Here is a 25,983-nt window from a genome sequence, read left to right as displayed (position 1 = left end):
GAACCGCTCCCATCAGGTGGGTGGATGAGGCCTGTAAATCTCTAACAGGGCTGTAAATCTGCAGCAGCGTTAGTACTGAAGAGTGGGTCAATGATTCTCCAGGGGGGTTGGGTTGCATCTCCTCCATCCCGGCTCCCACCACTGTGAAATGTTTGCTGCTAAATCAGATATTTAAGGAAATGATGATGATTATTATTGTTATTATTTTAAATCAGACCGAGGCAGCTGGCGCTTTTCAGCGTGGCTGTCAAAATCAGCATCAACGTATGTATTATGCGTCTGGTGCCGTAACAACAGGCACAAAAAACCGGCTTGCAATTCGAGCACAGATCACATTTCTGTCCGGTCTGAGTCTGTTTTTTGCAGTGGGCCCTCCATTTCTCAGGGTCAGCTGTGGTTGTAAAAACAGCCCAGGCATCTTCTCTGTGAACAGACCAGGTCTCACCCTCTGCTACGCAGCTCACATCTTACCTGGAAAGACCCTTCCCGTGGAGGTCCACCTGAGCCAGGGCCCGAGGCAAAGCCGGTGATGTACAAGGCTTGGTGGAGGAACCACCAGGTGAAACTCTGCCTTGGGTTATTCATTGGATGGCCGTAATAGTCTGTTTAGGCCTGAACGTGAGCGGTAAGACACTTGTAGACTTTAGAAATTAAAGACCTTTCCCTGCTGTACCTGAGACCAGCTCCTGCTAAGAGCTCCTGACTCTTGGATCAGAAACCCTCTGTACATGTTGGGTGAAGGGAAATGCTGAGGTCTGTTATGCCAGGGTCTGGCAGGAAGTGGAAAGTGCAAAGTTTGGCTCAGCTAAGTGGCCTGGATGAGGTGCTGGAGAATAGATCGCCTGCAAGACCATGCCTTGGCCGCAGGAAATGGACCAATCTGGCCCTTCTGCTCTTGTCCACCTGGGCAAACAAGGAAGGGGAACAGTAGTGTTGAGGCGATGATGTTGCTGTGATGGTCCAGGACATATGCAAGAGGCAAATCTTGTGGGTGATCTCTTTGATTGGACCAACTTGATGGTTGCTGTAGACAGGCAAACTTTTAGGTATCACAGTCCCCTTCCTCAGGCCTCTGAGGCAGAAGCAGACACAGCTGAGCTAAACAGCAGATGGAACAAAGGCTTTTCAAGTAGGGTCGTGAGCACCTGTTAGCCAAGAATCAGGAAGATTATAACAGATCCTGCCTGGTGGCTTACCTGGACCAAGATGTGGCTCGTCATAATGGACCAGCATCCGTATCACCACATCCTAGTGGCCCGTGGGAGCCCACTGGCCCCTTGCTGGTGGCAGGGGCTGAAAGAGGAGAAGCACTGCACAGAGACCAGGGGCTGAGCCTGCTGCAGCCAAGGCGGTTGCTCTTGAGTCTGGGCTGGTCCCAGGGGCAATGAGTGAGAGCAGAAGAGCAGTGAATGTCATTTGTCCAGGCCACGCTCGAGCCATCACCCCTGGATTCACCTGGAGGACAAAGCAGCATCCCAGCTCCCTCCATGCCAATCAGAGCCAGACTGGTCAGAGAGCGTCATGCTGCAAAAAGGAGAAGGGACTGGGAAAGCGAGATTGCTTGCAAAGCTGCCCTGCATCCACCAACCCCAGGGCAAAGGTCCTGGGCAGGAATAGATTGGCTGGGTCCGAATGGATCCACCAGCGCCCGTCTGTCCTCTAGTAACCTACCTCCCCTCCCCGCAAACACAATCCCCTCTGGCGTTAATGAATCCTGTCTGCCAGGCTGGGCAATGGGCTCCCAGGCTCAGCAGGTGTCTTACCAGAGCCGGTGACCTTCCATGCAGCAGTGAGCAATCAACCCAAGGCTGCCGCTGTTGCAGCTCTCCCGCGTGAAACATTGCTGGTTTCAGAGTCAGGGCAGCGCCATCTCTTCATATAATACCAATGGGCTCTGCACATGGCAGGCACTGGCTCTGCTCCAACAGCAGCCCCTCTGCCTGCCCTGAATCCCCAACCCAACAGCAGCACTATTAAACACCGGGGTGAGATACCAACACTCCCTGAAACTGCAAGTGCCAGCAGCAGCCCCAGCCTGTCACCCAGCCCCAGAGATCCTACCGAAGCTCTCTGTGATGGTTAAAGATCCCGCATCCCTTGGCTCAAGTGTCCGACCCTTGTTGGAAAGCCAAGAGGGGTGAGATGTGAAGCAGGGACAGATGCTGCAGGGACAAAAGCCATCGCTCCGAGGGACCTGTCCAGCCAGGGCCTGCCAGCAGCTGAGCAGAGATGGGCTCAGGCCACGGATCTGGGGTTGGAGCAGGCCATTTTGCAAGGTTTTCCAATGCTTAGGCTGGTGATGCATTGAGACCACAATGCAGTCACCACATTGTCTCTGAGCCCCACCTCTCCATCATCTGGTGCCTCTTGTCTCTGTCCCAATTATAAGTGCTTTGGGGCAGGGGGTGCTTCACTGCTCTCTGTCTCCACAGCCCCAGCCACCAGCCTGGTCCTTGATTGGAGCTTGTAGCTACTCCAGTAATGAGATGTTCACAGCTGGGAGCTGGCCCACAGGGATTTATTATCGGCCGTGGTTGTGCCTGGATCCTGAACAAGTGGTAGATACATAGGTATCCTCCCACTCTCTTACAGACCCCTTTTACAGTCCATTTGCTCCTCCCGCCAGTGCAAAGGCCTCTCCGCCGTTCCTGCTCAGCAGCGAGGTGGAATAAACGAGCTGGGTCTCCATGCACGGTGGACCTGGGGGCCAGAGAAGTGGCTAGCTCCGAGTCATAGCAGCCTGCAGCACAAGATCCTGGCTCCACGTTCTCTCTCGACCAGCCAGCAGGCGCCGGGGTGCTCACATGTGCGTTGAATGTGGCCGTCTTGCCAATGCCTCTCTCCTCGCCACTGCACTAAAAAACCAACCGTTTTCCAGCCGTGGGTATGCAACAGCAATCAGCTGCTAAGTTAACATGACCTAACTTACTTGCCCCCAGCAAAAGGAGCCATCGGAGATGACTGGAATTCACCCCCCAGGGGATCTTGCCTGGACAGGTGACCAGAAGTGGCTCATGGCTTGAGTCCACCAGCAACAGGGGCCTCTAGTCAATCCACCTTGTCCTTGGCATCCAAGTGTGGAGTGGAAACAGATATTCTGGATCTCCCCTGGATCTGTGTTTTGAGAGATCATCCCTGCTGTCCTCTTCCCAAGGGTTGATCTCCATGGGGAGGGGCATGTGTGTGTGTATACACATGTGCATATGCAGGTGCAGAGGTTTATCCTAATTGTGCTCTTGTCTCCCTGTCTCAGCCATGCCTGCCTCCTGCTCTGTTATAATGCCATCATCCCAATTACTGTGTACTGAGTGTCTGTATATATGCCTGTACTCCATCGCTGCGCCAGACCCACAGCTCTTGAACTGAAGAACAGCTCATTAGTGTGGAAAGATGCTACAGATGCTCAAAATATGACTCCTGGAAAGAAACATCTGTCCCAGCCCATAAATCCAGGAAGAAAGAGACTTGCTGCTTTGTTTGGTGTTTTGTGGGTTGTTGTTTTTTTTAATTCTCATTTAGGTTTTTTGTTGTTTTTTTTAATTATTATTTATTTTTTTCATCACAGCCTTCAAATCAATCAAAGTAAACAGAGCTGCAGCAGACAGAGTCTGTACATACGGAAGTTTGACTTTACATAAAAATCAGTGCAGATTGTTTTCCAAAAGGAACATGACAGAACCAGAACAGGGCAGGGGGAAGGGGAGGGGAACCAAAAAGCAACATGTTGGAAAGAAAGGGAAGAACCAAGGAATCGAGCGAGGATAACATCGGGTTTGCAAATAGGTGGTTGTGGCAAAAACATGTAGCACCTTCAAAGCTGTGTTGCCCAATGCCCTCGTGATCTGGCTTACCAAGGAGGCCTACACAATGCGGGACATGGGGGGAGTTTCCCAAGTGTTTGGGGCTCAGATCCATAAAGCTATTCAGGCACCTAACTCCAACTCCAGTGGGACTTAGGCACCAAAATGTCCCTCTGGCTCTGGCCCCGAGTGACTTGGGGTTTGTGCTCCTAAGTGACTTGGGAAAATCTTGCCCTGCGTTCCCATCCGGGTCCTCCGAAAATCCTGCCTTTCCCTCTGAGCAACCACGTGCCGCTTGCATTCGGGGGAGAACCACGAGGTCCTACAGGCACAAGGCACTGTTGCCTGTGGGGCCAGGTTTTCATTCACTGTCTCACCTTGCACACAAGACAGTCCAGGGCAGAGGCGATGAGCATGGGGGGGGATGACTCGGAGGAGGAAGTTGGCCCAGTGTTAATTACAAGAGCAGGGACAACGAGACAGGGAGCGGGGTGTCAGATTCCTTCAAGTATCGGATATACAGAAGTACACTTGGCTGCCAACAAGACAGAGACAGGAGCCAGCAACTTGGGCACGGGGAACAGTCTCAAAGCCACAGTCAGCCCCAGGGAAAGGAGTCGGGGGTGGGGGTGCTGCAGACACAAGGCCCCAAATCCCAATCTCCAGGCTTTTCACATGGATCTGGAGTTGGGGGGAGGGGGGGGGGTGTCTATTCCAGGTGAGACTGAATTCGGTGGTTTGGCAGGGGCTGGAGGAGTTTGAGACAATACCTGGCTGCTACAGGACAAAGACACCAACCGTGCCACCAGCTCCATGCACAGCTCTCCCTGCCTCTTGCATTGCTCCTCGCTATGGGGAGGTTTGCAGGGCGGGGTCTTTGTCTCTACCCTGCCAGGGAGACTCCCCAAAGCTACAACCACCTGTATCAGCTGAGAGTCCAGACGGCTGCTTCTACAGCAGTTCTTCATTGCAAGGGAGAGAGCCCGTCTCTTCTCAGCAGGCTGAAGGGGAGCGGGGGCTGTCCAGGTGCTGCCCAACCTCTGCAGCACTGGGGGGTGGTGTGGGCCTTGCTCACACGGCAATTCAGTGCATAAGATGTGCCAGGCCCCAAGACACCTTGAGATGGGCAGAGGAGCAGAGACTACTGGGTAGATGGATCCAGCTCCAGCCTCGTTCTTTAATTCATAAAAACACTTATGCACAGGCTTGGGTTCCCCCATCTGTTCATCAGGACATCCAAGTGCACAGGGGCTCTGCTGAGCAGGGGTACAAGCTGCAATGGGCTCCCTATAGACTGCAGGGGCCAAAGCCCCTTCTCAAAACAGCCTGGGGGAGACTTGGAGGCTGCCAGTCCCTGAGGGTGGATGCTGCCCCCTCTGCAGCCCAGTGCCGCTTGGGAAAACCTTTGTGACATGGCACTCCTATTCTCTGCATGGCTTTGCTTTGAATCCTGCAGTAGCAGTCCAATGGCACCAACATACACGCACACATGCATATGCGCATACATGCATGCCTGCACGCACGCACGCACACACACACACACAGAGTCAGGCAGCAGCAAGCACTGTGGGGATCTCGTTACACAGGACTGATTTTTGTTTTTCAGCCTACACGCTCTGTTTCGGGCAAGAAGCTCCATCCCGCCCAGCTCAGATGGCCTTTCCTCCCTTGAGAGTCAACTGAACTGCAGCCGCGGTTGCTACATTGCTGTGCTCATCAGCCCCAGCCATCTGCTCTCCCTGAGCTGGAGGCTGGATCAAGTGCAGGCCTTCTCAGGGTCACCAGCTTCTCCAATCCACCCCGGGCTCAGGTCTGGCTTTCCCAGGGCTGTGCAACTTGATTTGCCCATGCTCAGTGCCCTGGCCTTGCTAATTTTCACCTGCTGAGCCACCGAGTGTATTGTAGGTGTCACTCACTGGCAGAGTCACTACTGGTAAATAAAACACCCCAGGCCAGGGTAGCATCAAAGCTGATGGTTTCCGTGTGGGGGGACTGAGATGAAAGGAGCCAGCCGCAGTAGGTTTAAGTCAGAAATAAAAGCAACTGGCTTCTAGGCTTATTCTCCCCCTCTTCCCAGGGGTAGAAGAAGCCCCCCTTCATTTGTCCTTAGCTGCTTGCTTTCAGCCAGGATGATAATTTGCAGGTGATTAGCCCCGGATAACTGGCTACCAGGGCCCAAGGCAATTTGGGAGAAGGGTCTTTAGCACAAATGCACAAAGCCGTGGAAGCATTTGGGAGGTGGGAGCTGCATCCGTGTCTCAAACGCTGGCTCAGAGCCTGGAGTTTGTCTGCAAGTTCCCAGCTGGACCTGTTAAATCCTCACTTCAAAGCACCTGAGCCTGATACACCTCATTTACAACATCAGAGGCAGGTGTGAAACACTCACTGCATTTGATACCCACAGGTATGAACCAGGCGGGGGGCCTGACTCCCAGCCTCCGTCTTGCTCTGAGTTAGGACAGTCAAATACCCTCCCGTGATCCTGGGGCAGTTCAAACAGGGAGCGAAGGGCTCCCTCCCCTGGGTGACTGTTGGAGGTTGCAAGCCATGAAAGCCACACTTCAGTAGCCCCTAAATCCTAGATCTGCCCCTGGCATCAACGCCACCGCAGGGGCAGACATGGACTTTGATTTTAAGAGTGTGCGATACTTTGTAAAAGAGAAGCGAATCTCCAGAGCCCCACACTGGCTCGATCAGAGTCCAGATCCAACAGCCCTTGGCCAGGACAGTGGCAATAGAGTTCCCACAATGGCTCCCCAAACAGAAACCCAAAAGCCAATGCCACAGGCCTGCAGCAGCGAGCAATGCCTACCTCCAATACTAGATGTCACAAAGCCCCTTCCCAAGGAGGCCAGTTGCCTCCCTCTAACTTCACAGACAGGAAAACTGAGGCACAGAGCGGGGAAGTGGCAACGCTGGGATGGAGCGCTTTCCTCGCTACGATCGACCACCTCCCACCAGCTGCCGGTGGACTGAAAGGCATCAGCCACGGAGCCTCTGTGCAATTCTGCCTGGATTTTCTTCTCAAAACCAGTTAAAATGCTTTGAAAGAACCGAAGAATCAACAACGTAGACAACACGGGCCCAGTCTGCTGGTCTGGACCCTTATTTAGCCACTTATCCCAGCACAAAGCGAATATAAAAGGCAACCCATCCAGATCAGACCACGAGTTACAGCCACTCTGCATGGATGTGGGAGGAACCAGAGAACCAGATGTTGCCTCCTCTTCCTCCCTGCCCGTCCCCCTGGCTCCACAGGCATTCCCTTTACCCAGAAGCTCCCCCCAGGCCTCCAGCTTCCCCATCTGCATCTCACTCAGGAAGCCGTGCTCAAGACAAGAAAGCAACAGCAGCCTGCATTTGACTGGCATGTTTTCCTCCACATGTGCCACTCTCTTGTAACTGGCTTCTGTCTGTAACACCGTGAGCCGGATTGACAAAGGGGAGGAATTTGGTCAGATTTGCAATAAATAAGAAATGTAAAATAACAAGGAATGATGACATCTCAGTTTTGCAGCCCATCTGTGTGTTCTGGGTTTGTACAGCGCCTGGCACAAATCAGGACCCAGTCTGTGAAACACAATGGCCCCAGCCACACATTCAAATTCAAGCTGGATACAAACCAGCTATAAACTTGTTACACATTGTCAAGCACTAACTGTTGGCTCTTTTTATAGCTGCATGGACGTTTGTATGGTGTAGTAATTACTTTGCTCATGTGGGCTGGTTTAAATTTATTGTGTAGTTAACCCATTAATTGCATGATAATGACTTTGCAGGTGTGGCCAGTCTTAGTTTGCACAGTCTAAAATTTACTGCACAGTTAACCAATGAATTGTGCAATATATGTAACTTGTGGCAGAGGCCAAAGAGTGAGAGAGATGCAGGAACTGTAGCTACTTTTGTCCTGAATTAGAGGGAAAACAATGAATTCCATAACTGCTGAGGAAGCAACATTTTGGGGGGCAAAAAAGAGGGTTTTGGCCACAGGAAATGTTTCGCTTTGATTCTGGATATGTTTAACGAATGGTGGACGTGGTTTTGAACCTGGAAGAGGTTTCGAAATGAAGTGTCCCGCCCTGCGAACATCGATGAACTTTCACTGAAATCGATGACTTCCCATAGGGATTTGCAGGTGCAATGAGACGGCTTTTTCCGATGGAAAATCGCTCCGTCGGGAATTTTCCAATCTGCCCTACAACTAATCAAAGCTCAGCAAGGGGCAGCCTCCCAGACAGCTCTGAGTCGTGGAGAGCACAGGGCCAGCTTTGGGGTGTCACTTTGTGCCCCAGCCTGCAGGACAGTCCTAGCTGTACACGGGATGCTAAGCCCGATGCCCTCCAGACTCATTGACCAGGGAGTGAGGAGGAGGAGGACGAGGGAGGAAGTAGGTGGAGAAGAGAAGAGGAAGAAATAGCATCCTTTCTGAAGCCCTAACGAGTTAGATGGGGAAATGATGGCTTTGCCGAGAAATTCTGGGGAAATTCTGTCCTTGACCATCTCTCTTAATCAACCAGCTTTTGTCATTCCCTTGGCTGGCTGCTTAGGAGAGATAGGGAAGAGGAAGGTTTTACTGGCTCCCAGCATCCATCTGCAGGTGTGCTTCATTAAACCACACGTCCTGGCCATCTTAGTGCTCTTATATGCCTACATTTCAATATTATTCCAGAGCTTTGCATCTGAACACTAGCCCTGACACACAGTCTGCTAATCCAGTGTAATTAGGATTTCCAGCTTTTCCGGCGAGCTTCTGGATTCAGAAAATCAGTGCTATTTTTAATGCTAAGTGTTATATCTGGGAACTACATGAATGTTTCTTTCTTGTTTGCTGCTTAATCAAAGGAAGGGCACAGCAGAATGGTTTGCGTGCCATATATTATTTGTTAAGAGTTGCATTTGATTCTGCCCACGGAGTAAAACGGATCCTGTGGGCACTCAAAACTGGACAGCAAAGAAAAGAAATCAAGAAAAGTCAAATCTCTGCCTTAACACCAGACATTGCAGTAGGAGAAGAGTGACGGTGAGTCAGAGGTATCACTGCACACTTAACAGATAAGTCTTTGAAAAGAACTACGTCAGAGACGTGAGACATCTAAAAGGGGCAATGTCGGCTTGCAAGTTTGGCCCTGTATTTAAGCTTTGTAAACCATCAGCTTGTAAAGAATACTCCAGCCTTGCTGTTGAAGTCCAGTGGATGGGAACTTAGAAAAAAAAAATCAGATAAACCTTTCCAAGCAATGTTTGTAGCCCAAACATCTCAATCTTAGAGAGCAAAGGAACCCTACGAAGGGAAACCGAGCAGACCTGGAAGTGAAAATAACACCTCTCCTTTCACCTGAGCTGCACAAAGTAAAGAAATCAAGCCTCTAATGATCCAACTCTGCTCTTCATACTCCGTGTGTTATTTGCAACATAGGTACGGACTTCTGGTTCCTTAAAAAACATGAAACAAAGCCAAATGGATGTAACACTGGTGGTGTCCTTCCAACCCCCACAGGGAGAAATCGTAGTGTATTCCCCCTCTTGTCCTGCCACTTAAATGCCCGAAAGCTGAGCCACCCAATTAGCAAAGTGCTAGACACCAGTGAGGAAAGATACCCGAGCTCTAAATTGAGATCAGCTTGTGTTTCAGCAGGTCTCATCCTGATCTGACACCAGTACCAGTCAAGAGATGTCATCAACTGGTGGGAACGAGTAAGACAGAGCAAGGACCAGCCTCTCTTCCATTCCAGCTTCTAGCTTTCTCTTGCCCCTTGTGCCAAAACCCCAGTTTCCCATTTCACCCTGACTTGAGCAAAGAAACATGGAACCCAAAAGAACCACACAGCATGGCTGCCTGGTGGATAACGAGGATCAGATGCAGGAAGGAAGACATTATCACAGCTAAATCTCATTGCACTGGGTGAAGGGATATCCTGAAAGCATGAGTGGACAGACACACACAGCTAGGGGTACCACAGATTGCATACTGGTCCCCTCCGGGTGGAGGGCTGCATATGTACCACGCTAACAGCCGCTGCCTGCCAGCGAGTTTTGGGGGAGTTGGATCAGTGCAGGACCTGAGCTAGTGAAAATCCCAGTGAATTGCAATCCAGTGATGGAGACCCAGGAGGCTCCTGCGGCCACCTTCAAGTAGGGATCTCCTAGGTCGGACAATTGACTCCCCACTCAGCTTGGATGCATCTTGAAGCATCTTTGAAACAGGGCTGCCAAGTGCTGGCTGGGAAAGAGAAGCCCAAGCTGCCAACACTCTTAGTTGGAGAGCCAAAGCACAGGCCGCAGCCACGGGTTGACAACAGCAAAGCCGGGGCTTTTATACCGAGCGAGAGCGGCTGTCCCATGGATGTACAAGCACGCTGGGGTCTCTCGGGGGCTTTCCGCCCTCCAAGGGGCATGGAACCAGCGCAGCGGGGACGGGACTTGGAGCGGGAAAGGAGGCTTTAAAAAAAAGGAGGAATCCAAGTGGTTTATTGGAACACGTGGTCGTCTTGTCTGGGGACGGGGCACGGAGAAGGGAACACGAGGGTTGGGATGGGGCCAAGCTGGGTGAGAACAGGCACCTTGTACTGCTTCGAACACTGGAAATAATAAAAAAAATCCCCCTCTCTGCCCCCCTCCCATGCCCCCCGGACCCCCCGCCGCTTGCCTTCACATCATGCTCTTCCTGTACTGAGACTGTGAGCCCTGCTTGGGCTTAGAGTCCGAGAGCGGCAGGTCGAGCTGTTTGTACAGGTCCCTCAGCTCCTTGATCTCCTGCAGCACCTTCTTGGCTTGGCTCCAGGCTGAGGAGGCCTCGCCCAGCAACCTCTCCGTCTCCTGCAGGATCTTCTCTGAGTCCGACCTGGAGGAGGACGATGAGGAGGTGCCGGAGGGGGTGGTGCTGGTGGCGAGATCCCTTGTCTTCCGTTTCCCTTCCCCGTAGCCCTTCACCTCTGTCAGCAGTTCCTGAGTTTTTTCCAGTTTCAGTGCAACCAGTTCCTGTATCCGGGCCAGCTGCTCCGGCTCTGCCGAGGCAAACTGTGCCTCGATCCCCCTCCTCAGCACCGCCCGGTGCGCGGAGGAATCCCGGTGGGACAGGATCTCCTCCAAGGAGGCACATTTGTTCTTTTCCGAGTGAGAGAGCTTCTTGGGGACCTGCGGCGTGTACACGGGCCCCTTGTCGATGGCATCACGCTGCCCCGCTTTGTCCCAAGAGATCACCTCCCGCCGTGGGAGGCTCCCCGACCGGCCCTTCTCTGAGGGCTTGACATTCTCCGAGTCGGACCGGCGCCGCCCGGCTGCCAGGTGGGCCACGGATTTGTCCAGGTCCACGCGGAAGCTCTCGGCGCAGGTCCCATGGTCCTCGGGAGAGGTGTCCTCCTCCTGGATGAGGTCCAGGGTGAGCATGCCATCAGACGTTGAGGTAGATGCCTGCAGGACACAGGGAGAATGGAGGGGGCCGCGGTTTCACAGACCCGAGGGCGGCAAGGCTAGTATTTCATTGCCAGGGCAAAGAGAAATCTTCAATCCCCTGGCCATATCTAACACCTCCATCACCTGGGTCAAGGACCAGGAAATGAGGAGGAAGGGGGATCCAGGGGCGGAGATTCAAGACATCTGAGTTCAGCTCCCAGCTCAGACACAGACTCCAAGGACAAAGTCCCTAGCCTGGCCCTCAGCTCCCCAGCTGCAGGGTGCGGGAGCTTGGAGACACGCTCCATTTTGTATTATCCAAGCCAGGAAAGAGCTGCCTGATGGTGACAAGCGGGGCCCTGTGCTCCTCAGACAACATTCCCGCCCGAGTGGGGCATCAGCCCCGAGCTCAGACATGGTCTCGTCCTCCATCTATGCACAGAATTAATCACTGACGATGGCAGCTGACAGGAGAGGCAGTTCATGCACCGCGTTCCTGGGACTCAGCCTACGTACCACAGCCATCAAGTGTCCCCGGGTTGGGGGGCGTCGCGAGTGCTGGATCTTCACTCTGTCGCGAGTCGGGTGGGCGAGGTAGCTGTCCTCCTCGACAGTGACCTGCAAGGCACATGACAAAGGCTGACTGATGGCCCAGAGATACAGCCCACTTGGCCTCCATGCCCCCACACTTGGAGCTGGGTGGATAATTCAGGGCATATTGTTTATTCAGCTGGGTTTCCCTGCCTGCCTGTGGTCTGCCTGCCTGGAGCCATCGATAAAACTCCAAGGGAGCCAATATTTGGAACAATGGACTGATCTGTTCATGGAGGAACACCCAGCCCGCAGGACACTTGCACTGCAAACTGCAAAGTCACAGGGTGGGTGGACAAGTGGTGTTCCCTGCAGTGGTGACCAGTCCAGCAAATGCTGTGAAAATGGCTTTGTTTTGTGAAATACTCACAGAAGGAAAACTTGCGAGCTCACCCAATGCCAAGGGGCAGGGACTTCCGAGAAGTCCTTGCTTTGGGCTGGAATAGAGATTGCAGGGAAGAGAAATACCACTGGTGGTAACTCAGACAAACCTTCCAAGGCTGCATGAGCTGCATTGACTCCTGTTGGAGATGCAATGGCAGGTGGGGCCCAGAGCCAGAGGGGCACACGAATCTACCTGTTTGTCACAGGGTTTTGCTCTGCTCCCATGGCCATGACAGCAGGATTCTCCCATGACAGCAAACAGCACAAGGGCAGTCCCCCGTGGGGTGGAGTAAGAGGGGAAGGAGGATGGGCTGAAGATCACTTCCAATCGAGGCTGAGACAACAGAGACAGGCCCCAGCCCACGGGCCCTGCTCACCTCATCCAAGATGCGGTTTTTGGCTCGGGTGATTGCAGAGTTGAGGGCGTTGATCCAGGACTCCTTCTCCTCTGGGCTGACTGCAAGGAAGATCAGGCTTGGTGCCTAAGAGAGAGGGGAATGCATGTCAGGGCTCCGGACTGCTCTCACACAAACCCTGTTGCCCTGGCCTTGCCCAAAGACAAGTCCCAGTGCATTTGCAGTCCACCCACCCGCTGACCAGGCCCACCATCAGTGCACAGCTACATACAGCACATCATTCACACCAGCAGGCAGCTCCTCTCTGGCCATCTCTGGGGTCTGGGCATCTCTGCAGTTGTGATATGTGTACAGATTGTCCAAAAAGCCCAGCTTCTATTCACCTAACCAAGTACCTGGATTTTCCACAGCAATCAATGGATACTGAGCACTTTGGAACCTGTAATTCTGGTCTGAGAACATCTGACCTTGAGGTCTATCAAGTGGAGGATCGTGCCCAGAGCCTGTAGCGGGACAGTCCTGGTTTTGGTTGAACATTTAGAGACCATGTAAGGACGCAGTTGCTTTTCTCCCCATCTGCCATTTGGAAAGTTTCTGTACCTTCCACCACTTCTAACAAGGTTGGAGGCCATAGCCTTCACCTTCCACTACTTCTGAGGTGCTCAGGAAAGTGTCCCCCAATATACAGCAAGACACCACAGTGAGAAGGAAAAGCCACTGAGGGCAGAATATGCTGAAGTGAGGAATATAAATCCAGCTCGCAGCTGGGCCACAGGAGCTCTGCTCATGGGTACTCAGCCTTCGTTTCAAGCAGAGCTGGCTGGGCATCAAAAATCCTGATATTACAAATTTCAACCCAACTGGAACATCAAATGGAAATTTCAGAATTTCCTGAGAAGATAAAAAATGAGTTTGGACCAACCGATACGATTCTTTGTAATTCAGCCTTCTTTCAGTGTTGTAGTATAAAATAAAAATGTATTTCCAAACTAAAAGGTAGTGCCGGAAGAAAACATTGGGAGGCCCCAAGCCAGAAACGCTGAAATGGAAGGTTTTGACACAAGCAAAAGGCAGCAGTTTGATATTTTTGTTTCCAGAAGGAAATTCATCAAAATCAGCACATTCCCATCCAAAGTCTGGGTTCTGGTAAAACACCTCTTTCTGCTTGGGAGACCTCTGTCAGAGAATCAGAGAAAATGAGGTTGGGAAGGACCTCAGGAGGTCACATCTAGTCCAACCCCTGCTCAAAGCAGGACCAGCCCCAACTACATCATCCCAGCCAAGGCCTTGTCAAGCTAGGTCTTAAACACCTCCCAGGATGGAGAGTCCAGCACCTCTCTGGGTGACCTGTTCCAGTGCTTCACCACCCTCCTAGTGAGACAGTTTTTCCTAATATCCAGTTTAAACCTCCCTTGCTGTAACTTGAGCCCACTGCTCCTTGTCTGTCATCTGCACCCACTGAGAACAGTCCAGCTCCATCCTCTTTGGAGCCACCCTGCAGGGAGTTGAAGGCTGTTACTAAATCCCCTCTCAGTCGTCTCTTCTCCAGGCTAAATATGCCCAGTTCCTGCAGTCTTTCTCCACAAGTCATGTCCTCCAGCCCCCAAACCATTTTTATTGCCCTCCGCTGGACTTTCTCCAACTTGTCCACAGCCTTTCTGCAGTGGGGGGCCCAAAACTGCACACAGGACTCCAGGTGTGGCCTCATCAGTGCTGAATAGAGGGGAATAATCACTGCCCTCGATCTGCTGGCAGCGCTCCTACCAACGCAGCCCAGGATGCCGTTAGCCTTCTTGGTAACGAGGGCACACTGCTGGATTATATTGAGTTTATTGTCCACTGTAACCCCCAGCTTTTGCCTGGGGGTTACAGTGGGCAATAAGCACTGGATCATCTCTCTCTTTTAGCAAGAGACAAGCACTCAATGAAGAGAACAAGGGAAGGCAAAGTCTGGAGAAACGTGCATGTGTGACCACTATAGAAAAGCGGGTCAGAAAATCATTATCAAAGCAATTTTGCCATCAGAAAAGATTTTTTTACTGAAATTGCTTTTTTTTCTTTTTTAAATAAAGTTGCACCAATGTCTGTCAATAACATTTCAGCTGGAGAAAAAAAATTTAAAAAGCTGTTTAGAAAATGTGGAATGGTTCCAAACAATTCATGTCTAGGGAAAAAATATTTTAAAATAAAAGGGTCATCGTCTAAACAACACCTTTCTAATTGATCAAACCCAGTCTTTTGATTGCCACAATGCTAATTTTTTTTTTTAAAGTAATTTTGTTTGGTGAAAAATGTCAATCTTTTTTTCCAGATTGGGAGAAAATAATGGGAATCACAGCTAAATTTTGTTGTGGTGTTGTGAGACCCAGGACCACGTTCTGCCCCCTCCAGAAGCCAATGATTCCTGGGTGATCAGCATCAGTGTAGGACCATACCCACGTGCTGTTGTTCTGAAATAGCTTTAATGATGCCAGTAGCACTGTTTTCTGGCAGAGGTTCTGATCTGTGTTGATATCGCTTCAAAAAATATGCTGCCTTTTTAGTGGACCAGGGGCTAAATTACTGGCCTGTTTAATTAGTTCTCTCGAGGCCTGATTTCAACACCACGCAAGTCAACGGCAAAAATCCTCCTGATCTGCGTATTCTCCTATGCCTTATCACTCAATAGCTGTTGCCTGCGATGGACAGAGCTTCACAGATCTCAAGGCCAGAGGGGATCACAGCGGATCATGCGTCTCATCACGCAGGTGGTAGAACCTGCCCCACAAACTGCTGTGTCCAGCATGTGCAGGCCGCGGTCAGTGGAGGCCGTAGCTGTGTGCTGTCGCTGCCACATGTAAAGGCAACAACTTGTCAAGGCGCAAGAGCAACTGAGTGCCCCTGAGAGGGGATTACCGTGTTCCCAGGCTGCTTGGAGTGTGCAAGCGTGAACTTGCTGTGGTTCTTCTTGCTTCTGCTTTTCGACTTCCTGAGCTCTTCACATTTCTCGTAATCGCTCAGGTCAAACACTTCTTGGCCATTCTTCTCATCTTTCACCTGCGAAGTCAATGCAAATCTTGCATGTTAGTAGCATGCCAGGGCAGACACGAGTCTCCCGCTTGGGATGGGCTGGAGGGGAACCAGATCCACTGCATTTATAGCAGGTGCAGCTGTAATTATTCCTATGGGCTGTACAGTGAGAACGGCATTCAGCTGTTGGTGCTGGAGTGTACCCTGATGCCCGAGTCCTGTGTATCATCTACAGCTGACTGATGCTAGACTATTAGAGTTTTTTGGGGGGGAGCTTTCCAGTAGGGCAATTTGGGGCGTGGGACAAGAGGACTGGGATGGCTGGAGACTAGCTTAAAAATCAAAACACCATGATTCAAGTCCCTGCTCTATTACAGACTGACCCTGTGACCCTGGGAAAGTTCCTCTGAGGGTAACAGCCCTGTGGATAAAGCTATTGGAGATCATAAAAGCATATGCTCTGCCAATAGGAGCCATGTAAGTTACTTCAGCAGATGCTACTGTATATCGATAGGCCTCCAAAATGAGCTCACCAAACAATTCCTTGGCAGGCTCAGTTCTTCTGGCTTCAAATCAGACATGTGCATAGGTGAAGGCTTTGGGAGTAGATGCAGGCTCCTTCCCCAGGAGCCCACTTGGGCTGGGTGGGTAAGCATGGGTGCAAGTTCTATAGATAGAAATGCAGGGTCTATTTGCAAAGAGACACCAAGGTAAAAAGTGGCATCTCTGCCTTTCTCCTCTTAACCCCTGCCCTCCCCAAGGCAAAGGCTCCCCAGAAACACTGGTGCACTGGAGCAGGTAGCAGCAGCAGCTGGGAGAAGGGAAAAGATAGATCGATCGATCGATCGATCGATCGATAGATAGCCCTGTTTTGCAAAACATGAATGCGATCTCCAGTTGGCTGCGGGCAGCACCAAACCCTCTGCTCAATCTGCCAAAGCAAAATGCCAGCTTTTGCCATCCTGGGGAGTGTTCTTCCAGATCTGTGCCAACAGGAGGGAGTGAAGCCCTGGCCCTGTGGGCAGCTGGCGATGCCGGAGGAGGTGGCACCTGTCTCTGGATTAGCACAAGCAATTGCATTCACACCCGGTGCCTTCCGGGAGGCGGCATGACCAACGTTTGGAGGAGAATGATTAGCACTGGCTATTTTTAACCCATGGGAGCTGTTACAGCGTGTGCTGACAGCCGGTTTGGGAGGGCCAAGCCAGGCCCAGATTCATGACCCAATTGCCAAACCCTGCAGCCTCTGCACCCTAGTCTCATCTGCCCTGAAGGGATTAGTAGACAAAATTCATTGAAGCCCAACACTGCAGAGCAGGGGGTGAACAGTCTGAAACACAGGCTATTATTACATCAGGGCTGGGCTGGCGCAGCCCCTGCTACAACATACACCAGCTAGATTCAAACGATGCCCTGCGAGGGCTTGATTCCACTGAAACCAAGAGCCTGTTGTGACAATCTGTTGCCATCTCCAGAGCCCCCGCCTTGCAGCGTCTCTGCATTTTGGGGTCTCCCCTGTCCTGGAGTTCACTACCACCTGCATCTATAACTGGGGCAGGATGCTGGGAAGAGGATCTGACCATGAGCAGACAGCAAGGGCCAAATCCTGGCATGCTCTGACTTCAGTCTGTGCCATTACAGGCTCCTGTGAAAGTCCCGGCTGCCTGACTTCAACTGACAGGCACCTAACTCCCTTGGGTCTCTCCAGAAATGCCAGTTCCAGTCAATGGGAAATGTGTCAGCGGACGTAGGAGGTCTGTCATGTGAGTCTATTCCAGAAACAAAGCAAAGTCTCCTAGAAACAGCATCACTTTCTATCTACCCAGACAAATGCACACAGAGGCAGGTACTGAGGCATGAGCACACGCATGTCCCCACCAGTACTTCCATCTGGGCATGGGGGGGCTTCAGCTTATTTCCCATGTCTTCCAACCCTCCGGGAATTCCAGTGGGCTCCGGCCCCATTTATTTGTGACCGGAAAGGCTGATCCGCATTGGGCCATGTGTCTGCATCTCCCTCCCCTCCCCAGCTGTGACACTCCAGCCAACACAGAACTCGTCATTCCAGATGTTTGCCCATTTAGGCCATAGACCTGTCATTGCTTCTTTGCACACATACACACCTCATGCCATCACGGTGGAGTTTACCACTTGTCATGGGATGCAAAGCTCACTTCACCCATCTCCTCTCAAAGAGGGGTTGTTTCTCACTAGGTTCAACAGAACCACGATGCATCACTAGGACTACACCAGAGCCCCTCAGAGCAGTCACAGATCCCAAACAAGCGCGCCCTGGTTGTTACAACGGCTCAAGTGGCCTCTGAGCACCCTTCAAACCACTCCAATCCAGACACTGAGAAGGCCACTCTTGAGCTATAATGCATGATGATATACAACAGCAGCCAGTACTGTAACAGGCTGCAGCAGCATTAAATTGAGGTTTGAAGCCAAGCACTGCTCAAGTCCAGCTGTGAATACAGATGGATGAGAGGGGAACATCTGCAAGGGATTTAGGATCCTTCACTGGGACTTGGGTGTCTATACGCTATTGAGTATCGTGGGCTTGGCTATGCCTTCTGGTTGTGCTCCATGTAAGATAGCTACTGAGTCGGGCCATCCCCATTCCCTGAGTTTCAGCTCCTTTCCTGGGCACAGCGCTGGCATGACAACCTACCCCTGGAGGTCTTGAAGGCAACAGCCCCTGGCCCCATTTTGGCCTGGTCCCTGGATCCTGAGAGCTTCCACTTCCCAGCCCTGCCAAGTTCGGGTGAACAGGGCCATACTGCACGCAGCTGATTTGCTTTCATGGATTGGGACGGGGCTGAGGATTTACCTTGACTCCTTTCCAGATATCCTGGTAGAGCATCCCTAGGTGCTGAGGGACGCAGGAAGGAGGCAGATGCCAAGGTGCGAGGGGACTGGGGGAAGACAGCGCGATCCCTCTGTCCTCTCCAGCGGCTGGTTGGTAAAAGAGCAGTCAAGAGCCAGATAATAGTATTGACCTTCACTTATGCTGGGCTGATCTAAGGCAGCCGCCCAGGGCTCAAGGCTGTTGTGGCTTCTGAGCTGTCAATCCCAAGCGCTCAAGAGCCTTGGGCATGTTTTCTTAGTTACAGGCTCAGATGATTCCCAAAATGGCCAGTGATTTCCAGGACTTGAGACCCTGAATACCCCTTGCTGTGAAACACTGGCCTCTCCCCTTGGATTCCTGGCATCAGAACAGGAAACTACCTGAGACTCCAACAATCCTGGCCTCGGTGCATTAGGAACAAACGAAGCAGCAGGTAACCCCACAAGGACTGGTCATTGGTGCTATTCGAATCTCTTTTCTCTTCACTAACCTAATAGTGGGTACCCATAAACCTCCCCTAGCCGTCTGTCTGTATTGAAAAGCCGTGGCCCAAATTCTTGTGGGCGACATCTTTCATTGGACCAACTGTATGGTTGGGATAGGCAACCTTTTGGGTGTCACGGTCCTGTTCGTCAGGTCGGGTATATTTAACACTGAGCCTGGCAGCCTGGGACCCAGGAGCATGACAAGCAGTCATTCACCATTCAGTCACCATCTCCTGCTTTTGCCCAGATTTGTTATGGAAAATCTTTGCTTGCTTGACGGTTTGGGTGAGGCGAGTTTGCTGAGTCCCAAGAGTGTCATGGCTGGCAACACCCCAGCGCATCGCAGGAATCCTTCCAGGTAGAGCTGCCACATGAGCATGAAGACTAAACGCTCTCTCCCCCTGGACTGGGGTCTTCAAGGCTTCCTGATGGCATCCAGAGATCCAAAATCCACCATGCATCACATGCCAGGCTGGAATCGTAACCCAGAAAGACCCTGGCTTATTGAATCCTGTCCCCATGTCTTGTGCACTCTGGCTCATTTCTCTGCCCCTGAAAGGGGTTGCTGGGGAGGAAGAGGGAGGCATCCCAGGCCCTCCCTTCTCCCGTCATTAGGATTCTCCTTCCAATCTCCAGCCTCAGTTTACCACAGACTGTTTGCACCACAGGCTATTGCCTCTCTCCTCCTCCTGCCCCGGGGTAGAGGCACACAGTAGTCCTCTCCTTTCTCTCTCCTGCTGCTTTCCCTTTCTCCAAGGCAGCTGGCACTGTGGGAAAGGGGATTTGGGGCTGGATGGGCCACGGCGCTTTGCTGAAAGAGCAATCCCTATGCTCGTGTCTGCGCGACTCTACCTTCTTATGCCCTGCTTTGGCCGCTCTTCGCCTGCTCCCGCCCTGCCCCGGATAGTCCTCTAGGTTGCACGCTCCTTGTCAGCAAAGGTTGTCTCCAAGAGCAAGCTCGGTGCAGCAGGGCTTTTGCAAAGCCCTGTGTCAGCAGAAGCAGCCGCAGAGTGTGTGGGGGAAGATTCAGTCTCTCAGATCCACCTGGCCATGGTAGGGCTTCCTGCAGCAAGTGCTGAAGATGTGCCAGGGACCCGGTGGGCAGGGTGGGCTGGGACCAGGAAGGCAAAGGGCCAGCTGGGAAGGGCACTGAAGAGCCTTCCTGTTGTGTGTAATGAGCTGGAAGGTCTCAGAGCCCAGTGGGTGGGTCACAAAAATGTCCCCACCAACGGCAGGGGACCGAGGGCTGACAGGACCATGGAGACAGGGCTCTGGCTGGCTCTGAGGTGCGGTAGCCCAGCAGCCCGGGAAGCTTGCTCTGCTGTTGTCTTCAGGAGAATGGGACTTTACTCCAGCCTGGCTCCCTGAAGTAATCACTTGGGGAGGGAGTCCTCCATGAATAGAGCATCTGCTGAGTCCAGGGAAGGAGAGGGCAATGCTGCCGTCTCTCACAGAAACAGTGATTTCCAGCCACAATCCAACCACTGAGCATCCAGCGACTGCAGAGGGAGTCAAATGCCCACAAGGCTCCTACCTGTGTCCGGAGGTATCTAAATACCTTCCGGGTCTGTCCCTAGCCTCAGCCCTCGGAGCTTTTACTTTAACACCAGGTAGAAGAGAAAGGGAAACTGAGGCACAACGAGCCTCCCTACACCAACACACATGTAATATGCACCAACACCACTCCTGGCCACAGCTGCAAACACAAACATGAAAGCCCTCACTGCACCAACAGCATTGCCCTACACAAATACACACGCGAGTGACCACAAGCTCGAGTCTGCAACGTGCTAGAAGCATCACCCTGTACATACGCGCCTCCAAAAACACACGCATGAGCCTCGCAGCACATGCACACAAGCCGCCTATGCACAAACCACTCCGAACATGCAACTCCCCACCCCACAAATCAGCGAGCTGCAACAAACCCAGCCGCGCGAACAGGCCACTTTTCAAGTGCTCTTGTGCTAATTGAGTCGACACGTTTGGTAGCAAACAAGCGGAGGCTTAAGGAAGTCCAGCAAAGTGTTTCCTCATTAACATCTCTTCCTCGCAGGGCCCCTGCGTGTTCTCTGGCCGGCTCTGGGCTTCCTGACAGGAAGTGGCAGAAGCCCAGCTGTGTGCGCGCTAGGCAGACCGCTATTCCCAAGTGGAGCCCGATAACAAAGCGGTGCTAGAAACGAGAGAACAATTACCAGAAATTTGCAGAGGGAGGGAGGGAGCTGGGCAAAGCCAGAGGGAAGGAATGCAAAATGGAAAGGAAACCGGTGCCCTTCTGCTCGCCAGAAATCAGTTCGCACCAGACCATCCTGCCTCTCTGGGAACTTTCTGGCTGCCAACCAAACCCAAAACAAGGAAGGTTTGGCATAGTCCTGGGCACTTCTCGGCAGTGGGGGCTAATGATGCGCACGTGCAGTTGCTGCAATTGGATATACAAATGTCTCCAGTTCTGGTGCATGCATGAAAGAGCAAACAGCTACGGTGGAGCAGGTGGAAGCGTCTTGCAGAGTCAGAAGGACGATGTGGAGACGACCTACACCAAGGCTGGGTGCTTCTCAGGCAGCCGTGTTTCATGGCCAGACCTAACAAGTTGCATCAGAAGCCAGGTTCCCAGAGAGAGTCTGGCGGCACATCAATGCCGGGCACCGGGCAGTTTGGAAGATCTAGTTTTGACCCCACCCCTGTCTCCACAGGACCTTCCTGCTCACTTCTCCTTTAGGGTCCCGCAAGCATCTTACTTCCCTCTTCAGTCACATCTTCCCCTACCTCAGCAGTGGCCAGCCTTTTTGGCAAGTACCATAAACTAGCTCCACACCCTCCCCGAGTGCCACTCCGATCCCTTCATTTCCCCAATCTGCTGCTTTGCTTTCTGCTTCTTCCCCAATCTGCTTCATGCCACACAGAGGCAGTCGTGCCACTTGTGGCATGCGTGCTGCAGTTTGGCTGCCCCTGCCCTACATGATGCTGGTAGCAACAATGATTTCAGAGTAGGGGCGGACCCTCGGCCTGGCCAGCAGAGAGTCCCTATCACCACTGCTCAGCACCATACAGATACCCCTCTGTTTTTTCTACTGGAGCATGAGAGGCTGCGTCCCACTCTGCTTGGCAAATCCAGATTGATTCACCCATTGGCAGGAGAGGCCAGCATCTGTTTCCAGGACGGGCAACTTGCAGAGAGTGGAAAGCAGAGTGGATGCCAACTGCTTGGGGAGAATGGGAAAGGAGCACTGGGTCTGGGCCTGCTGATGGGCAGAGCACTGGAGAAAAGAGGCTGAGGGAATATGCAGAGATCAAGGGGGAAGAATTTACCACTTCTCCAACATACCAGCACCACCTACGTGTGTGTGGCACGTATGTACTACCTACACACACACACCTCCTGCATGCATGCACTCACCACCTTGATGCCCTGCATTCACATGTGCCTCCATCACACATGAAACATGCAGCACAGATATATGTTGTGTAGACATCCATGCTCACGCTACACATATGCCCACACCAAGCAAACGTATATCACAGATCAGAGGATCAGAGGAAAGTGGGGCTGGAAGGGACCTCAGAAGGTCACATCTAGTCCAGCCCCCTGTTCAAGGCAGGATCAGCCGCGATTGAACCATCCCAGCCACATGTCTATCCAACCTGCTCTTCAATGTCTCCAGGGATGGAGACTCCACAGCTTTTCTAAGCAGCCTGATTCAATGCTTGACCACCCTCAGAGCCAGAAAGTTCCTCCTCATTTCCATCCTCAATTTCCTCTGCTGCAGCTTGAGGCCATTGCTCCTAGTTCTGTCCCCTGCAGCCACAGAGAAAATCCCATCTCCATCCTCTTTATAATCACCTTTTAGGTATTTGAAGACTATGATCCCATCTCTTCTCTTCTCCACACTCAATCAACCTAGCTCTTTCCTCATCAGTCTCATCTTCAAGGCCCCTAATCATTTTTGTCACTCTGCACCAAACTCTCTCCAATCTGTCCACAGCTTTCTTGAAGTGTGGGGCCCAAAAATGGGCCCAATGCTCCAGATGAGGCCACCCCAGTGCTGTACTGAGCAGGTGCACTCCCCCCAGAACACACGGGTTGTTCATTCACATGCAAGCCAGTGTCACGAGGCAGTGCACAGCGCCACCGCACACATGTTCTTTCTATGTAGTGATTCACAGAGGAACATCCCCTTCTTCCCCATGCAAGCACACCCGTTTGGGGAGGGATTCACCCAGACAGTTGTTATCCCTTTAAACTCGCACACACTCATCCTTTGGTCTAAGGGAACATGAAGACTGCACAGTATCCAGCCACATGCTCCAATGCACTCCTTTTTTCCTCCAGGTAGTGCCCCCTTACTCAAGTAGACACACACATGTGCTATTTATCCCTGCCAGGAGACCCACACCTGGTCACCCAAACAGGCACATGCAGCTTATTCAGAGATGGGTATTGCCATGGCTAGATCTTGAGGCCTCATGCAGAGCAGGTGGCTGGAGGGCTGGGGCAGGGATCCCTCCCACACACTGTTGGTACTCCTCAAAGCACAGATACAGGGCCCGTGTCCTCAAGCCCTTGAGCTGTCTAGCAAAGAGCCCAGATGCTCAGGCTGGGCACAGGCCTTACTGCTGCCTGCAGACTCAGCAAGGCGATGTAACCCTGGGTAGGTGTAGGTCACTTGGGGAAGGAGCCTTATTCATCCCCAGCTAACCCTGACCCTGCACAACCCAGCAGCTTCCTCCCTGCCACCTCGCCGTGGCACGATGCTTTGCCCAGCCCCTGCCCAGAACGCACAGACAGATGCTGCCCCAAAATCAGCTGCAAACAGTGATGGCATTTAGCAGCACCAGGGAAACTACTGCTTTCTGACATCTGCTCAGAGTGCCCCGCCAGCACTGCTGAACACCTGCCTGGGGGTTTCATCAGCATCACAGCCCCCATTCCCCCACAGCTGCACCGTTACCGTGGCTTAGCAGTACCACCTACTCCTCACCACTGCCTACCTGTGCTCTAGGGCTGGGACAGTCTGTGAGCCAGGGTGTAGCAAACATCTCTCTGATCTAGGCTTAGCTTCCTGGTCCAGGGAAGTCCTTCAGCACATGCTTAAGTTTCTCCCCATGTTAGTGGGGCTTAAGTGCCAGCAAAGCATGCGGTTGCTGGATTAAGCCCTCAGATGGGAGAGCAAGCCGCCTGCCAAAGTCCCGTGTGTGCGGGGAATAATGTTTTCTACCCATCTCATGCAAGTATCTACCCACTGTCCAGCCACACACACGCCAGGTTGCCACCTCCTGTGGGGCCAGGATCTCTTGTGTTGTCTCCAAACCTTTCTGCAGTATCTGATCTGTCTCCCTATTTATCACCAAATAGGCTGATCTCCTAGGAGGCCCCTTTAGCTTCCAACTGCAGACCAGCCAACAGGGCTCTTCTCCGATGACCCTGGAGGGAGTGTGATCAAAGGGGAGGCCTCACCAGGCCCCTCCAGCTCACTCCTAGCCCGATGGGCTCAGAGCCATCCGCTCGGTCACAGCAGGTAATTCCATTAGTCTCTTCATCAAATTATCCTCCACAAGCCGCATCGCATTGTTCCTCCTGTCTTTCACCTGGGCCACGTTTCCATGAGTACAGACACCCCACCCCAGCCTTGTGACCCTCCCCTACAGAGCAGCCCTCAACTCACACCTCCAGGGCCCCGTGCTCCCCAGAGCAAGGGCTCTAGGTGCAAACCACACTGCTGGATCAGGCTCAGCGGCCCATTTTTTACCTACATCCAGGCCTCTGACTCTCTTCTCAACCCCTCTGCTTCTCACTTCAAACAGCCCCCAGGTCATTCTGGACCTGCTGCTCAGACTGATACCAAGACCAAGCTGGTTTAAAACCCAAGCCTGAGGACTTTACTGGTGCGCACGCTTAATGCAAGCATTGCATGTAACCCCAGTCTGCTTGGGGTGGAGATGGGGAGAGGTGGCATCAAATCAGGGATTAAATATTCCTGATGCCCCTTCTCCTGTCTGGTTTGGACCCCCCGCCCCTCAGGAAAGAAGGATCAGGGCTTGGAAGAAATCCCTCCACTTGCAAATCAATGTATCCTGGCCCCGCCGGTGGTTTCCATTCAGGGGATGATGTGGGAGCAGGCTGAAAACAAGGCCACTGTCGAACTCCATCAGCGAGGACAGACACCAAGATGCACACTGGCGCTGCGTGGGAAAGGCGGAAGATTTTAACCCTTGCTGGGCAAATCCATCCATTGATCAGTGCTGGGAAAAGGTCTCCTCCTCTCCAGGAGACTCCTGAAAACAGTTCTAGCTGTTCAAACTGACACACAAACCCAGGCCTGAACTGACAATGCTGAGCCAGATACGAAAGAGAGGCCCCTTATAGGAACCTGCCAGTTCGCACATAACCAGACAGTTCAGATACAAATGCAGAAGCCTCCATTAATGGGTAAAGGATATTGGAAAAACACTTGGGTTGCTCAACTTGCTTTTGAAATGCGAAAGGAGATGGGAGGGGGGGACGAGGCAGCGAAGGGAAGCAAACAAAACCATTCCTACCTCTTTTTCTGAGATATAGAGCTGATCTCCCTTTAAAACCACATAACGGTTTTTCCAGATTTCTCTAAAAATGCCTTTCCCGCAAAATTTCCGCACCCAGCCGACTTTCTCTGGCTGCAAGGGCTGCTGGTTTCCATCCTGTGGCCCCTAGCAAAAAAAAAAAAAAAAAAGGGGGGGGGGGGGGAAGAGACAAATGCATTATTAGAGGTTTTATGCCCCTACGCTTTGACCGTTCTGTCCCCAACTCTCCCCCACCCCTGAAGCGGAGACTTAGGTACTTTGCCAATTCTACTTTGCCAAAATTGCCCTGTGAAGACATGAAGGAATAACAATAATAATAATAATACCAAAGGAATGAGACACATTCATAAGGGGTGTCTCAATCTGGGCATTATATAAGAAAGGCTGCTCTGTTGCATTCAGCTGAGACAGCATGCGTTTGCTGTTAGGGGGAAGGCAATTCTCACTAATTGATTTTTTACTGCAGTGCAAAATGCATTTTTTGAGCCTTTGACAAAGAATTAAAGGCAAAAATATAAAGCCTGGATTTTTATTTATTTATTTTTTTAGAGGTGATC

At 52.1% G+C, this 25,983-nt stretch overlaps 1 protein-coding gene across 3 annotated transcripts in view; it reads right to left on the bottom strand.

Annotated features, from left to right (window-relative positions):
• The window catches only part of PLEKHO1 (pleckstrin homology domain containing O1), a 38,201-nt gene that overhangs the window by 3,684 nt on the left and 8,534 nt on the right, over positions 1-25,983 (bottom strand). Inside the window, exons 2-7 of one of the 3 annotated variants that reach the window (XM_014524613.2) lie at positions 25,406-25,552; positions 18,366-18,490; positions 15,419-15,559; positions 12,545-12,649; positions 11,709-11,810; positions 10,253-11,210 (exon numbers count right to left, since the gene is read on the bottom strand). In XM_014524613.2, the coding sequence (XP_014380099.1) occupies positions 10,449-11,210; positions 11,709-11,810; positions 12,545-12,649; positions 15,419-15,559; positions 18,366-18,398 (1,143 nt within the window). In that variant the 5' untranslated portion in view covers positions 18,399-18,490; positions 25,406-25,552 and the 3' untranslated portion in view covers positions 10,253-10,448. Of the gene's footprint in view, positions 1-10,252; positions 11,211-11,708; positions 11,811-12,544; positions 12,650-15,418; positions 15,560-18,365; positions 18,491-25,405; positions 25,553-25,983 lie in introns of those variants that run through there. The other 2 variants (XM_025215268.1, XM_006033503.3) reach the window with 2 other exon arrangements.

Source organism: Alligator sinensis, unplaced genomic scaffold (genome assembly GCF_000455745.1).
Source record: "Alligator sinensis unplaced genomic scaffold, ASM45574v1 scaffold735_1, whole genome shotgun sequence".
In the NCBI taxonomy this organism is placed as follows: domain Eukaryota; kingdom Metazoa; phylum Chordata; order Crocodylia; family Alligatoridae; genus Alligator; species Alligator sinensis.
Note: the sequence above shows the minus strand (reverse complement) of the source record. Positions and strands in the feature narration are given on the sequence as shown.